The 15,828-nt window shown below is 43.9% G+C and overlaps 1 protein-coding gene across 1 annotated transcript in view; it reads right to left on the bottom strand.

The window, feature by feature from the left end:
* EIF3H (eukaryotic translation initiation factor 3 subunit H) overlaps window positions 1–15,828 on the bottom strand; it is a 71,582-nt gene that overhangs the window by 51,658 nt on the left and 4,096 nt on the right. Inside the window, exon 2 of the mRNA XM_083450640.1 lies at window positions 4,626–4,782. Coding sequence (XP_083306766.1) covers window positions 4,626–4,782 — 157 coding nt within the window. The remainder of the gene's footprint in view (window positions 1–4,625; window positions 4,783–15,828) is intronic.

Here is a 15,828-nt window from a genome sequence, read left to right as displayed (position 1 = left end):
CATCAAATGGAGTAGAAGGGTTTTTCTTGCAAAGTCTAATCTCAGTTTATATAAAAGACTTGCTGCTCAAGAGCTCTAAAAGGGAGTGTGAACAGAACAGACACAGAACTGCATTACAAAGTTAGCACCTCATAAGCATTTGTGCTCCTGAGGACTTCAGCATCCTTCACATTCATCTCTGCCCACTTCCCATCAGGCAAGTTAGCAGTCCTCGGGATATGGGGAGAATTTAAAAACCAGCAGAGCTTGCCTACAGACATTTCTGGATTCAAAAAGTGGAGCCATGGTGTTCCACATGACCTCCTCTCACCCCAGTAACCCCCCCCTCTTTTTTATGTACCCATTTCTCTTTTTCAACTTCTATCTCTACATGGTAAGGCCTTTAGATCTGCTTCTGTATGGAATTTTTGATTTAGTTCTGTACCTGAAGTGTTATTTCATGCCCCAAAATGAAGGGTATGGCTCTGTGGTCTAGAAACATGTTCCACTTACATGTCTAATGCAACCTTAACAATTAAGATTGCACCGTGAAGATTGAAACAGGACGGTTTGCACACTCACATCAAACCATAATTTAAAAGAAACAGTGGCTCAATGTGAACATGCAGACTTTTGCCACGTGAACAATTATACTATAAACGTATGGAATGTTTGCTTTGACTTTTCCAAGCCTTCTGAAGTTGCTCGGGCTACTTTCGTAAGGGCCAGGATCGAAAAAGATACAGTGGTGCCTCGCAAGACGAAAAGAATCCGTTCCGGGAGTCTTTTCGTCTTGCGGTTTTTTCGTCTTGTGAAGCAAGCCCATTGACGGAGTAGCGCTATTAGCGCTATTGGCTAAAAAAGGGCTAAAAACGGCTTTTTTAGGGGGGGGATTAGCGGTTTTGCTGCTAAAATGCTTTTAGCAGCTTAGCGATTCAGAATAAGGGGTTTTGGAGCAAAAAAAAAAAAAAATTTTTTTTTCGTCATTTTTCGTCTTGCGAAGCAAGCCCATAGGGAAATTCGTCTTGCGAAGCGCCTCTGCAGACGGAAAACCCTTTCGTCTTGCGGGTTTTCCGTCTTGCGAGGCATTCGTCTTGCGGGGCACCACTGTACGTGCATACAGCAGGAACCGAGAGCCCGGAGTCAACAAATGTTGTGGCTCCATCATCCCCGATCACTGAGCATGCTGGCCGGTGCTGATGGGAGCTGGAATATAGCAACATCAACCGGGAGAACGTGACACAGATTTGCCACCTCCAGTGTACAACTGGAGCTTTGCTAACACTTTCTGCCTCACAGCCTTTCTATTTTCTGCCTCACATGCAGATACCTCCCCTTCCCTATTGCCAAGGGAGTTTGTCTTCCTCAAGTGTGAGCATGCACACAGATATTGCCAGGTGCTACAAGTTCTCTTCTCTGTCTTCCTCTCTTCTCAACTTATATAAATAAATACACAATCTACCGAGATTCAGATTCCGCTTAATAAAACAAAACCCAAGTGGTTTACAAAAATGATACATAACACTCCTAGGAGAGTGCCAGTAAAATCAATGGGCTTTGGAAACAAGTAGACAAAACAAAATAAAGATAAAACCAACAGTTATATACATGTGGCAGGTAGGCTTGCCTAAAGAGAAAGGTTTTTAGCAGGCCTTGTAAACAGTACAACCAAGGCGACTGCCTAGGCAGAGAGTTCAAGAAGGTTAAGCTACTTGGGTGCTATTCAGAGAAATCATTCCAACAGCACAAGGATTTTTGGCTGTGCAATGAAACTCCCCCTCTCCTTCCTCTTCCCACAAGCCTCCAAAATCTGTCCTCCCAGATTTCTCCAAGCCCTTCAGAGCAGATTTGGGGAAGGCGCAGCACATGTGTGTAGAAAATGGGGAAAAAATAGTGGTGCAATTGACTTCCGACAGGCACACAGAGTGCGAACAAAACTGAGTGTATGGCAGGGGGGCTCGTTTAATTTCACTGCACACAGGCGGTGTAGTGACAATAAAGGTTTTTTTTTATTTTATTTAAAAGTGGAGGGAGCTATGTTGAGTATGCAGAAATCTTTATGCTAATGGAGCATGTGCATTGGCTACCAGCCTTAGTCCTTCCTTTCAAGCTTCTCAATCATTCCAATCTACCCTCCCTTCCCCATCCCCCATATGCTCCTCCTCACAATATTTGCTCTAAGGCAGGTACAACCTTCTGCTTCCACCTAAGATTGCCCTCTGTACTCCTCTCTCCCAAATCCCTTCTCCCTAGCAGAGTCCTTCCTACATTACAATTGCTCCTCCACCTGACACTGAATGTTATTATTACACTGAAGTGCCTCCCTGAGACACATCTGGCTGCTTCATTTTGCTCTGCTTTCCTCCCAAACATGCCCCATTTCTACCCTGAGCCTGCAAGCCTGGGGGCAGGCCGCTTGACTTGCAATGTTTGCCCCTAGCGATTTTAGGGATCGTCATCATCTATCTTATTCTTAACCATTTGCCAATAGGAAGAAAGAGCAATCCAAAGTATCTGCACGGAGCTGAAATCTGAATAGGACATTAGGAACCTAGGGCTGAATTACAGTACAGTGGTACCTCGGGTTAAGTACTTAATTCATTCCGGAGGTCCTTTCTTAACCTGAAACTTTTCTTAACCTGAAGCACCACTTTAGCTAATGGGGCCTCCCGTTGCCGCCACACGATTTCTGTTCTCATCCTGAAGCAAAGTTCTTAACCCGGGGTAATATTTCTGGGTTAGCGGAGTCTGTAACCTGAAGCGTCTGTAACCCGAGGTACCATTGTACTGCGGTGCATGCCTACCCGGCTGAAATGGGATTGGTTACCCTGCTGATACTTTTCTAGGGCCTTCAAGGCCAAGACAGAATCTGAAAGCATGCAGCTTTCATTTTTTTTGAGAAGTCACAAATCCTCTTGACTGCAGAGGCATATTTTAATAGGCAATGGCACATTTGGAATGTATTTCTCGGTGTCAAACAAGATACCCACCCCTATTTTTTACAGTTTTTATGTATGCGATTTTCTCAGCTTATGCTAGAAAACCTTGAGTTAAGAATTTATCAGAGCCCAGGAGATAAATTTAGATACAAGACACAACACAGTAGGGAAACTGTGTTGGAGTAACAATAATTTTTAGCAAAGAAGAACAATGCTCCACAGAGATACTAAGAAAGACGCAAATGCTTTCTGATTTAGGAACAAGATATAAAATGCTAGCTTTTTTTAAATCAACAGGTATAAGCAAAGTTAACCAGATCTTTAGAACAGCAATATGAATTTTCTTTGTAAATGCCACCTATATTTATCGTTTGGCACTTCAAAGCTCAAAATGTACAAAATTTATAAGGAATAATAGTATTTATAACACACCATACCTTCTTTATTTCAACAACAATTATAGCAGTTAAGTAAAGTAGAACAGTATTAGCCCCATAGGTCGGGGCAGCAACTAAGGTTGAAACTTACCTAAAGCCATCTTGTGAATTCATGGCTTCTAAACTGAGGTGGTTATGGTAGAAACTGAAGCAGAACACTTCTGGCTCTGCCCAACACTTGTCCACCTAGGGTATCCAACATCTGGAGGGCTCCTCCAGATTTGTTCATCCAACGATTAACAAATATGCTTGTTGTGTTTCCACAGACAACTCTGATCTCATGGCAATACTACCATACGGATATAGATATTGTTGGAGCTAAGAAACTGAGATCATCCTCTGAGGCCCTTCTTCATGTGCCTTCCCTATGAGAAGTCTGGAGGGAAGCAACATCAGAGCAGGCCTTCTCTGCAGTGGCTCCCTGTTTGTGGAATGCTCTCCCCAGGAAGGCCCAGCTGGTGCCTTCGTTATACATCTCTTCAACCAGGGCTTTGGCTGATAGACATCAGGTGCCCTTTTAAATGTGTTGTGTGTGTTAATGGTTTGTTTTTGTTCTTATTTTCATTACTTTTTTATGTATATTGTAATTTTATGTTGTTGTTGTTTTGTGTTGTAAACCTCCCTGAAATCTACCTTTCAGGGGTAATATACCAATTTAATGAAGAAGAAACAACTGAACTGTTCATACAGCTTCTGATGAAGGAGACTTCTCCAAAATGCATTGGGCTAAATAAACAGCGCATTACCAGAAGAGCTGGAGATTGCCTTCTTCTTGTTGCCATTTCTTTGATGCTTGCTCCCTCTTCCTGCCCCCCAGCCCTGCTTAAAAACAAAAGAATTCCTTCTGGAGCAAGCTTCACCCAATCCAACATGCTTTTCAAGTGGCCCAATAACCAGCAGGCAGCACAACAGAATGGGCCAGCGATACACCAGAGGACCTGTCCCTACCTTACATTACATATACCTCTCAAACAGAGCAGGGGCAGCCAATGGGGTGTTCTTCCAATGCTGCGGAACTACAGCTCCCATCATTCCAGACCACTGGTAGTGCAGGCTGGGCCTTATGGGAGTTGGAGTCCCAGCTCCACTTTGGTAGCCACCACATTGGCTACCCCTGTACTAAAGACACTTATTTCCCCAAGGAGAACCTACCTAACAGAACATGTTAGTGGTAGGTTCCTTCTCCCATGTGGTCTCCAATTTACAGTGTTTTCAGCAGGCATGATAGCCCCAGAGTGAGACTTTAAACATGATTATTGTGAATTGTTACCTTCATCAAAGTCGGCGTCATCCTCTGTATGCTGGGGGAACGGAAAGCAGTTGGTGATTTCGAGCCTGTCTTCCACCACTAGCCCCAGCAGCACACCCTGGACCACTTCATTGCCCTGGCCTTCTTCCTGGTAATGCTTGATGATCTTCAGCACTACCTGAAAATACAGATTCCAAGAGCCTCATTTAGAACAGATCGTTCGGTTCAACTAGCAGGTAGTTTCCCAAGAAATACAGGGGACAGAGCCAAACATGGATAATTGAAGCATTCCACTGCCCAAAGTTTGACACCACGTCCAGACAATCTAAATATACTAATAAAATTAAGAAGAATAAGAGCAGGTCCAGGAGATATGAATCAAAGAGACGTTAAGACATCCCATGTACTTTGTCCTGCGTACTTGCTCAAAACAAGAATAAAGTAGAGGATTTGAAATTTAATTTTTACCTTAACTATAGGGTTAGGAAATGGACTTGCTCTAATGGAAAAGCAACACAGAAACATAACATGTCAACTACATGGAGATCAGTCCTCACGAGGGTCAAGGAATCTAGCAAAGGTAATCATAGCGCGAGCAGATTTTCTTTTCTGGAAAGCCAACTCAAGAGTCACATATTCTGCTCAAGCTGAACTAATTGCCAAGCGGAAGAGCAGGTTTCATTAAGTTTTTTTTTTATTTATGAGGATTAACCTTCTGCTCAAATACCCTGTTAAATGAAACAGGCAATTGGTATGCAACCCTGTCATAGGATGTGCTTGTGCATTCCCATAGAAACGTTGTCACTTTCCCAGTCATGGCCACCAATCACTGAAGTAGTCTCTCAATGTTAAGCATTTCGTGCCTGGCTATTGGCCACTTGCAACCAAGTGAAGATGCCCAGGCGCCAGGATGGCACCTGAAGTCTCCACCGGAGATGCATGCCTGCTGATCCTTGGATCCTGGCTGTTTTCACACACTAGCAACAAATCCTGTAGAATTCTATCCATTATATTTTATCTGCACGATCAGAATGAATTTCAGGAACCAAAAAGTCATATCGAAAAATACGACTTTCAAGCCATCTTACCCCAAAATGGCAGCTAGGCATTCTGTTTTGGCAACTGCAATCTTGGTTTAACAAGCCATTTGGCGCCTAGTTTATGTATCGGAGTTTCTAACACTGCTCACACAGCTAGCAAATACCGGAAACAGAGTTCAGCTCAACGTGAAGAAAACAGCCTCTGTAGAATCATAGAATCATAGAGTTGGAAGAGACCACAAGGGCCATCGAGTCCAACCCCCTGCCAAGCAGGAACCACCATCAGAGCACTCCTGACATATGGTTGTCAAGCCTCTGCTTAAAGACCTCCAAAGAAGGAGACTCCACCACACTCCTTGGCAGCAAATTCCACTGTCGAACAGCTCTTACTGTCAGGAAGTTCTTCCTAATGTTTAGGTGGAATCTTCTTTCTTGTAGTTTGGATCCATTGCTCCGTGTCCACTTCTCTGGAGCAGCAGAAAACAACCTTTCTCCCTCCTCTATGTGACATCCTTTTATATATTTGAACATGGCTATCATATCACCCCTTAACCTCCTCTTCTCCAGGCTAAACATGCCAGCCTGAGAGTCAGAGGTGATGGATGCCTGCCAGAGTGTTCTCCCAATCTCAAATCCCTAGAACTCTCCTATGAGGTTCATACAATTTCTTAGTAATCGCCCCAGCCCCTGCACTGGTGGCATGCGTTTTAAATCGGCTAAATTACAACTTTCAACTTAAACTGGAACCTTATGCTTGGAATTAATTTGGCAGAGCCATCTAGCCCCCTAAAAAACATTAGGGGCAACACAAATTGATCCTGTTACATGACAAACTGGGAATAGTGAACTTGTCTAGTGAGAAGGATGGCAGCAGGAGGCTCCAACCCACCATTTTCACTCGGATTATTTATTTATTGTTTATGGAATTTCTACAACACCCTTCATCCGAGCATCGCAGGGCGATTTACAAGATAAAAACCACAAAGATGCATACCATTGTAACAAACAAAGGCAATAACCTCCCCCCACCCAAGTAGATGTCTGCATAAAGCAGCAGTAGGAACCCTGCGGCCCTCTAGATGTTGTTGACTACAATGTCCATCGTCACCACTGGTTATGCTCGCTGAGAATGATGGAACATGGGGGTCCAAGATCATCTGACAAGCCACAGGATCACCAACCCTGGCATAAAGGACAATGTGTGAACATACTTGAATCAAATCAGGAGGCAACATGATCCTGGAAGTTAACAATACTGTACGCATGTCATGAAGAAATGAGTTTTGCTCCCTCTCTCCTAATGCTGTAACTCATGAAGGTTGGAAGATTTAGAACAAAAGAAAGCACTTCTCCGCACAGTGCATAGATCAACAGGAATTAGCTCCCACAAGAGGCAGTCCACCAACTTGGATGGCTTGAAAAGAGGATTAAATAAATCCCTGGAAAGTAAGACTATCAATGGCTACTAGCTTCACTAGTTTGACCTCCACTTTTTGGAGGCAGTCATGCTTCTGAATATCAGTGGCTGGAAACCCCAGGAGGGGAGAGTGATGTGGCATTCAGGTCCTGTTTGTGAGATTCCCACAGGCATTTGGTTGGCCACTGTGAGCGCAGGATGCTGAGCTAGATGGGCCATTGGGTTGATTCATCAGGGATCTTCTTACGTTCAAGCAGCTGTCCCAGAACTGGCTCCATGCCTAGGGACCCCACCGCAGCCCCGTTCTTCAAGGATGACGCTTCCCGGCTTGTGCAGTGAGACAACCAAGGCTTTCTCCATGCAGCCAAACCTGGAGAAATGGCCTCTGGCTTGAGCCATATGCATCACAGCACCAGCCAATGAGCTGCAGTGGTGGTCCCCACAGAGGCACGAAGCGCACACGGGTGGTGGGAGGAATAGCTAAAAGGGGGAAAGCATCTCCTCTTTGCATCGCCCCTGCCCAGAAGTTTTTTGCAAGTCCCCACTTGCAAGCTATCTAACATTGCAACATGACAGCGGCAAGACATTTTTACATTCTCCAAGCTGCATCGCTATCAATCACTTTTACGCTCCCTTTGTAAGTGCCTAGGTCTGCAGGAAATAAAGCTATTGAGCTTTGTACCTTTACAACATGTGCTATTAATCTTGTGTAAGCAGCACTGAAGGCTTATTGATCTGTCAAAGAAACCAGGTACTCAGACGGAAGGCCTGGAGCATTCTTTTTTTCTTTAAGGGCATCCGTGTCCTTAACAGGGCACCGCCATGGCCTGTGAGACCGCGAGTCAGTCTGCACTGTGACAAGCACAGGCTCTTACAATCCTTAGGGTGGTTTGACCAAAATGAAGTTTAAGGTTTTGAAAAGCAGTGCCGAAAGCGGCTGATCTAAATGTGGAGTGCCATTGTACCCGTTCCACGAGGCAAGTTTATTGCCATGGAAACTGCCGAACAATTCCACTGTAGAAACGTTTCTGAAACAGGTGCCCTGAGATTCCAATTCTCCGAGCTCCAGAGAATGCGGGCGCTCAATACCGTTACACTGCAACCATCAGGGCACAGTAATAAAATCCAAGAATTTCCTAGCCGAGCTGTTGGTGGTTCTTTCTCCCCTTTCAACCTTAAACAAAACAGGTTCAGAGTGTGCATTGTTGAAAAAACAACAACTTATGATGGCTTTCTTTAATCAATGTATCACTGTTTAAATTCCGCCTTTCTTCCAAGGAACTCACATTGACAGACATGGTCCTCCCCCTTCAACCCTCCATATTTTATCCTTTCAACAAACATGCGATGTCAATTTAGCTGGGAGATAAGCCTCCCACCCACTCCAGAATATCCCACCACATGTTATCACTGAATATTTCAGGGGACAGTATCTAAAAAGCCAGAATGAGCCTCGTGGCAGAACAAGGATTGCACCTGTTTTCCTTGGTCCCAGTCCAGTACTCTATCCAAGGGGTGGAGACTCTATGGTCCTCCAGATGTTGCTTGACTCCAACTCTCATCAACCTCTGACAGCATAACCAATAATCAGGGATGAGGGGAACTGGAGTCCAAAATCTGGAGGTTCTTCACCCTGCATTATCCACTACACCATACTGGCTGTCCAAAACAGATGACAAAAATACAGTCTCTCTGATAACATATTCTCAAACATGAGAAGATGAGGCTCCTTAAACTTTGGGGGGGAGGTTCCTATTTTATTCTCCAAGACTTAGACTCTAAATTTTAGAAACACAATAAAGAAATGAGCTTATAGTAAAACCAACACTTAGTATACAGCTAAGGAAGACAAACAAGGAGGGACAGAGTCAAATGGGAAACCCAGTAAGTGTTTTTATAAAGGACAGCCAACGTTAAAAGGCTAGGGAAGCTTGAGCCTCGCAAAAATAATTATTTCTCATGTTGCTTCTTGTTTTCCTGTTTGGATCATGACTTTCCCACCAGCTGCTGGAGGAAAAAGGTGAGTTGGAGCAGAAGGAGGAACAACACCTATTGTCACAACAAAAAGTACATTCACAACAGGAATTTTATAAGTGATTGGGATATAGCCTATTTCTGTACGCAGAAACTATCTCCTGGCATGGCTACAGCTAGGGAAGTGGAGAGATCATACAAATATATGATTTAAAAAGAGGAGTCCCCAAATGCATGTTTCAGTGAAAGGTGGATCCCTTGACTGAAAACATTGAAGGCTACTGGCCTAGAGGGCTTTAAGCTCTACCAAGAAGTAGGTCAATGAAGCACAAAGTTTCTTAAGAAGCAGGTGTCCATAAACTAGGAGTTCCTGGGTTACCAGCAGTGCCTAGAAATGTAATTCTAGCAGGAAAAGCTTTTACCAAATTCTGCCTGAAGCATAACAAGAAGCTGAAAAAACAGAGGCAGAGTATGTTTCTTTCAAAACAGAATCAGGCTGCATCCTTTGCCAGGACACAACAGCAGTGTCCTACAACAGGCCCATATGCTGCCTTCCTCCCAGTTGGAGGGCTTCCATCTTCACAGTCTCACCCTCAAACCAATGGATTCAAACTCTAAGAAAGGAGATTCCGAATAAATCTCAGGAAGAGCATTTCTGACAGTAGAACGGACTTCCTTGGGAGGTTGTGGCTTCTCCTCCATTAGAAGTTTTTAAGTAGAGGTTGAATAAGCTATCTGTCATGGTTCCTGCATTGCAGGGGGTTGGACGATGACAAATGGGGAGTCATTCCACACCCACAATGCCACAATTTTTTCCTACAAGATTAGGGGTTCCAAGGTTGAACCTGTGTCCTCCTTCAGCACTGGATGCCCAACTTTTTAAAAAATATTTTAAAAAACAGTAATATACTGCTTTCCTGAATTATTTTTTTTACACCATAGCAGATACAGTGGTACCTGAGGTTACAAACACCTCAGGTTACAAACACTTCGGGTTACAGGCTCCGCTAACCCGGAAGTACAGTGGTGCCTCGCAAGACGAAATTAATCCGTTCCGCGAGTCTCTTCGTCTAGCGGTTTTTTCGTCTTGCGAAGCAACCCTATTAGCGGATTAGCGCTATTAGCGGTTTAGCGGCTATTAGCGGCTATTAAAGGCTTAAGGGATTAGCGGATTAGCTGCTAAAAGGCTATTAGCAGTTTAGCGCCTTAGAAAAAGGGGGTGGGGAGCAAAAAAAACCTCAAGAATCACAAGACATTTTTGTCTTGCGAAGCAAGCCCATAGAGAAATTCGTCCTGCGAAGCACCTCTGAAAACGGAAAACCCTTTCGTCTAGCGGGTTTTCCGTCTTGCGAGGCATTCGTCTTGCGGGGCACCACTGTAATACCTCGGGTTAAGAACTTTACCTCAGGATGAGAACAGAAATCGCGCGCTGGCGGCGTGGCGGCAGCAGGAGGCCCCATTAGCTAAAGTGGTACCTCAGGTTAAGAACGGACCTCCGGAACGAATGAAGTTCGTAACCAGAGGTACCACTGTACTCCAGTTGTTGCCAACACCTGGAATGAGCCTGCACTGACAGATCACGACTTCACATTCCTCTCCTTCCCCTGTGACCTTCCAGAGAATAGTTTGGAGGCACACTGTGGGGCAGGAAAGCTGCAGGGAGGAGGAGAAAGGTGAAGTCCTGTTACATGAGAGGTTTGCTTGTGCTACGTTGGGTTCCACCCTTACCTCTAAAAACCAATACCTAATATATTGTCACTCCAGTCATAGTTCTACCTGGCGGCCCATTCTCATCACCCACATATTTAGTACATATGAGCGTAGGTCACCTAGTAGATTCGCAGTTATGTCAAGGCATGAATCTTCCTAGTCCACACCCTGAGCTCCTATGCTACATCATCCAAGGGCAGAAAGTGGAAAGTTCTTTCCTACTCAGATTATATCATCAGGCAAGCCTCTGTTTTCTGATGCACTCAAGACACATCAAAATTAAGCTAGGGACAAGGTGACATCCCTGTCTCATACTGTGAGAAGCCTCACTATTTCACAGCATACATGGAATCTTAAACATACCACATAATTTGCTTTTTGGAAACTTTAGAACTGCTATTTCGTCTTCAACAGTCTTCTGTTGAGTAACTAAGAATCAGAATTTCAGCTGACAGCTGTACACTGAGATGCGTTCTGCTACCCTACTGAAATACCAGCCTTCAGTTATTATTATTTTTTGCTGTACTCATGAGCTGCTTACTACTGCCATCTGTGCATAAAAGCACTACTCTTCAGGCTTCAGCTCCCAGCAGTCGCATGTGTGAATATTTTGAGATGACAGCCAAGTGCAGCAGCAGTTAACCTCATCATCATTCAACAAGCCATTTTTCACATGGATTTGAGCTGAATTTCTACTGTCATTTTGAATTTAGAGGAAAGAGCCTGCAGGGAGGAGGCCGGGAAGCATTCTACATATAATCTGGCCATCAGAAATGGTTGGAGCGGAAGGCAGAAAGCAAGTGCTGCGACTGATGTCTGAATGATCTATTTTGGTTAGCCTAAATTTAAGCATGCCTTAGCCCATCTTATGATCTCATCCACAACACGGCAATTTAAAAAACAAACAACCCCAGAGCAAAAATACAGTCTATCTTAAAACAGGATTTCAGCCTGAATTCTGAAAGAGCTGTAAAAGCATTATGATTAGATGCACCAAGTCCTCTGAAGTTCATGGTCTGATATAACATGAATAAGCCTTGAGTTCACATGCTCCTTCCACCCTCTACTTCTCATGCTTCAATCAGTTACTTTGGCTTTTGTGCAAAACCTCCAAATCAGGATTGCAAACCATGGCTAGGAAGGATCATGCAAACCATAATTTGCCTGCTGAAATGCAATGGCAAACTGTGGTCTCTGAAAAAGAAACTAGAGAAGGGTGCATCTGGAATAAGTCCCACTGACTTCAATGGTGCTTACTTCCAATTAGAAATACAGTGGTGCCCCGCAAGACGAAATTAATTCGTTCTGCGAGTTTTTTCGTTCTATGAGTTTTTTCGTCTTGCGTAGCACCAATGTGTATTGACGGTTTCCCATAGGAATGCATTGGCGGTTTTTTAAAAAAGGCACAAGACGTTTCGTCTTGCGAAGCAAGCCCATAGGGAAATCCGTCTTGCGAAGCAACTCAGAAAATGAAAAACTCTTTCGTCTTGCGAGTTTTTCGTCTTCCGAGGCATTCGTCTTGCGGGGTACCACTGTATGCAACTCAACTGTAAAACTGAATTGTAAAGAATTTCAGGGGAAAGCCCACAAGTGCAAAATTCTCTAATGTGACCTAGACGTCACATAAATGAAGACGTAGTAAAGAAAATACCCATCTAGCCTAATGTTCTGGCCATTTTAATAAGAAGGATGGCCTGCAAAATAAGAACAGAAAATAAAGATGTGGATCTGTGTCCCCCACTCCCAGAAAAGGAATTCTTTTACCTTTTCAACTATTGTTCAAGAATTCTTCACAGGATTTTACAAGCTTGAATATTGCTTTTTGAGACACTGCACATCAAGGCACGTTCCCAAGAGACACTAAATGAATAGTAGAAGGGAATCATTTTTACGTCAAATCAAATGCATACAATCTTCTAATTACAGAATGAGGGAAGCTGAACTGCTGCTTTTTTCATCACTTGTGAAAACTGCTGAAAATAAAGAGCCCTATATCCTGGTCTAAACCAATCCATGTGTGAAATGAGCTACTCTGTGTTCAGCCAACTGGCTCCTCTGCCCACCTTTTGAGGAAAAGCTCTATCTACACTCCAGCCCAACATCACAAAGAGGCTGCAACTTGAGACCAGAAGTGGGTATGGATACAGGAAAGAGATGACAATACAAACAGACAACGGAAATCCCTATCCATATTAGACAGTTTGATGTTGCCGTGCATGAAACAAGTGGCTGGTGCTACAGATGATTCTGCACGCAGCAAAGGAACTTCCTCGGGCAATTGACAGCTTCAAATTTTCCATAAAGTTAAAAATATATTAAAAGAGTTGGTCTGGGTAAGTGGCAAGAGTTATTGTGTGCCTCTGGAGTCTGGATCATTTGCTTATACCTGCATTTTAGAAGCAGGGGTCCATCCCCCCATTTCCCAATGAAGCAACAATTCTACCTAGCCAAGAGATAGGAATCTTTTGGCCCTCCAAATTTTGTCAGATTCCAACTCCCATCAGCCCACTATAATCAATGATCAGGGATGATAGGAGTTGTAGCCCTCCAGATGTTGCTGGACTCCAGGTTCTCCATCCCTGACCTTCCTCAGTACGTTAATTGTAGAGAGGACACACCTCCATGTGACCTGACATCACACTATGAAACATCTGGTAGATGGCAGTTTCCCCCCATTCTTTCTGTTCCCTGTTAGTCTTCTAATTAAGGGTTGTATCCAAGCTTTTACTCAGAGTAGACCCTCTAGATCTCGTCCATTAATTTCAATGGGTCTACTCCAAGAACAAACACCACATTCAACCCAAATGCTTGACTTTTAACCATCACTGATGGGTCAAATGACTAAAGGAAGTTTTGACTAGTCAAAAAAGTTAACTCTAGAGTGACTTATATTTTGACACTGTTTATCTAGATGATATAAATACTGCCCCTTGCATAGGGCGGTTTATAATAAAAGCAAGTAAACAAGAATACATAAAACACCGTCCATTAAAAACGTACAACAAACCACTCAACGGCAACTCCTAATTGCACTGCAGGTCACCATACCATACTTTTAGAACTGCAGACCACCGGCCACTAAAAGAAAAGCACTTGTAGACATAAAAAGAAGCCCAAAATGGCACCCCTACCCAACTCCAGGCCACTCTTGAAAGGGGGAGGGGCAAAGTTGTGAAAGAGAAAGCATGCTACCCTTTCCATAATGTCCTATAGTTGCAAGAACTATATGGTACTTCCCAATTCAGTTGTACTGCCTGCCTCCCTCCACATCTCCTACAACTATAATCAGTAAGCGAAGTGTGCAAGAGTCCCCAATTGATCTCTGCAGGGTCTCAAAAGCTCTTCCTTCAATCCTTGCAGACCCTGCAACACTCTCACCGCTGAATGCCATCTCAAGGCTGATCTGTCATGAAACAAGCACTAAGCAGGAGAGGACTCTGGCCTTAAGGTGGCCCCAGCCTCGGACTTAATGGGGATCAGCTTCTTGTGAGCTTTGCACAAGGTTGCTTTGGCTCAGCAGAGCCTTTTTCCCCCTCCTGGAGAAAAGCAGAACATATCTGCTAGTGGCAATGAGAGGATTAGCTGCTAAGAAGAGTGCCTTTTAAGAGAAGTGCATCACCAGCATACCCCACGGTGCTTTGTGGATGTAAGTGGAAACACACATTGTTCACGGCATTTGTAAGTAACAGCCCGAGAAACTGGCACCAAGAGACCAAACTCCATCAGCCTTTTCAGCTATGCATATATAATCGCAACACAAGGGACCCATCCGATGAGAGAAGTAATGAGAAGCCCAACTGTTAAAACCACAGCGGCACAGACAAAACGACCAGTTGCCAATTTTCCCTCCAAACAGGAAGCGCTATTGTCAGGCAGAATTCCATCCATGAACCTTGAAGTACGACACGTAGGCCTGATGCTAGCTCACTCTTCAATGGGGCGCTAGCTTAATCATGCCAAATGGTACCAGATGTTGCTCTTTCAAGCTTTTTTGCTGCTGCCTGTTTACCAATGGCATCATCCTTTGAGGAGGCGCTGTGCTCTTTGGCATACAGCAATAAGGATGCGGAGACTTTAACCTCCAGATTGAAATGGAGACAAGCCAACCTAGCCTGGCAGATTTCTTCAGTGGTTTGATTGCCTTGCCTGAAATATCCTGGATACTGTCTATCCCAAGGACAACAAATATCCTCCAATGTGCTTGCGTCAAAAGGTTAGGAGCACTTCAGCACAACTCTGATCTGTATCCCCCCCCCTAAAAAAATATTGTTTCTTTGCCATTTGATCCCAGAGGGACAGAAGGTTTTAGGGGATTTCGCTGTATCTTGCGTTTTGTTCAGTTGTTTGGCTATTTACCTTTCACCATTTTTGTTTACCTATCGTATTTCCTGACATTCTGGAGCTGCTGTTTTATTACATTTTTTATTTGCCATTCTTGAATCTGCCATTCTTTGAAACAACAACAACATAAAAGGAAGTGGCAACAGCAGGCTAGAGTTAAAAATGATGTTCTTATGGTAGAAATCTCACCAGCCCCTGTGGTTTGCAGAAGGCTGTGCTTTTGAAGCATTACAACCCTTCCTCAAACAAAACCAATCAGAGCAAAAGGTGTGCATTCAATGGGGTGAGCTAAATGAGCACAGGCTGAGAAACGAAGCTGAGAAACAGAATTCCATTCCTGCCCCTTCCCCCAAAAAAGTCTATGAAAAAGAAGAGTAAAATGTCTCAAAGTGTCCAAGAAAACCTCCCCAAGGCAAAAGGCACTGCTAAGCAGTGTTTGGGACTCTCAAACATTTTTATCTTACTCTTCCTCCAAGCAAATCAGGGGTGGAATACACTGTCTTTTCCCCAGCCCACTTTATCTTCACAACAACCCTGAGAAGTAGGTGAGGCTATGAGATAGTGACCAGTTCAGGTTCACCCAATGGGCTTTAGGGCTACAGGGATTCTAATTTAGGCCTCCCTGGTCCATAGTTACTCTCTAACTGCTACACTGAATCTGCTTTCTTGTTGTCTAAACTGAAATAAATGAATTAAGTTTGAGAATGGTTGCCCTCACTCTCATCTCAGGCTCAGGAAACTG

This window comes from Podarcis tiliguerta (assembly GCF_965153285.1).
Source record: "Podarcis tiliguerta genome assembly, chromosome: 7".
Classification (NCBI taxonomy): Eukaryota; Metazoa; Chordata; class Lepidosauria; order Squamata; family Lacertidae; genus Podarcis; species Podarcis tiliguerta.
This window is presented reverse-complemented; position numbering and strand designations above follow the sequence as displayed.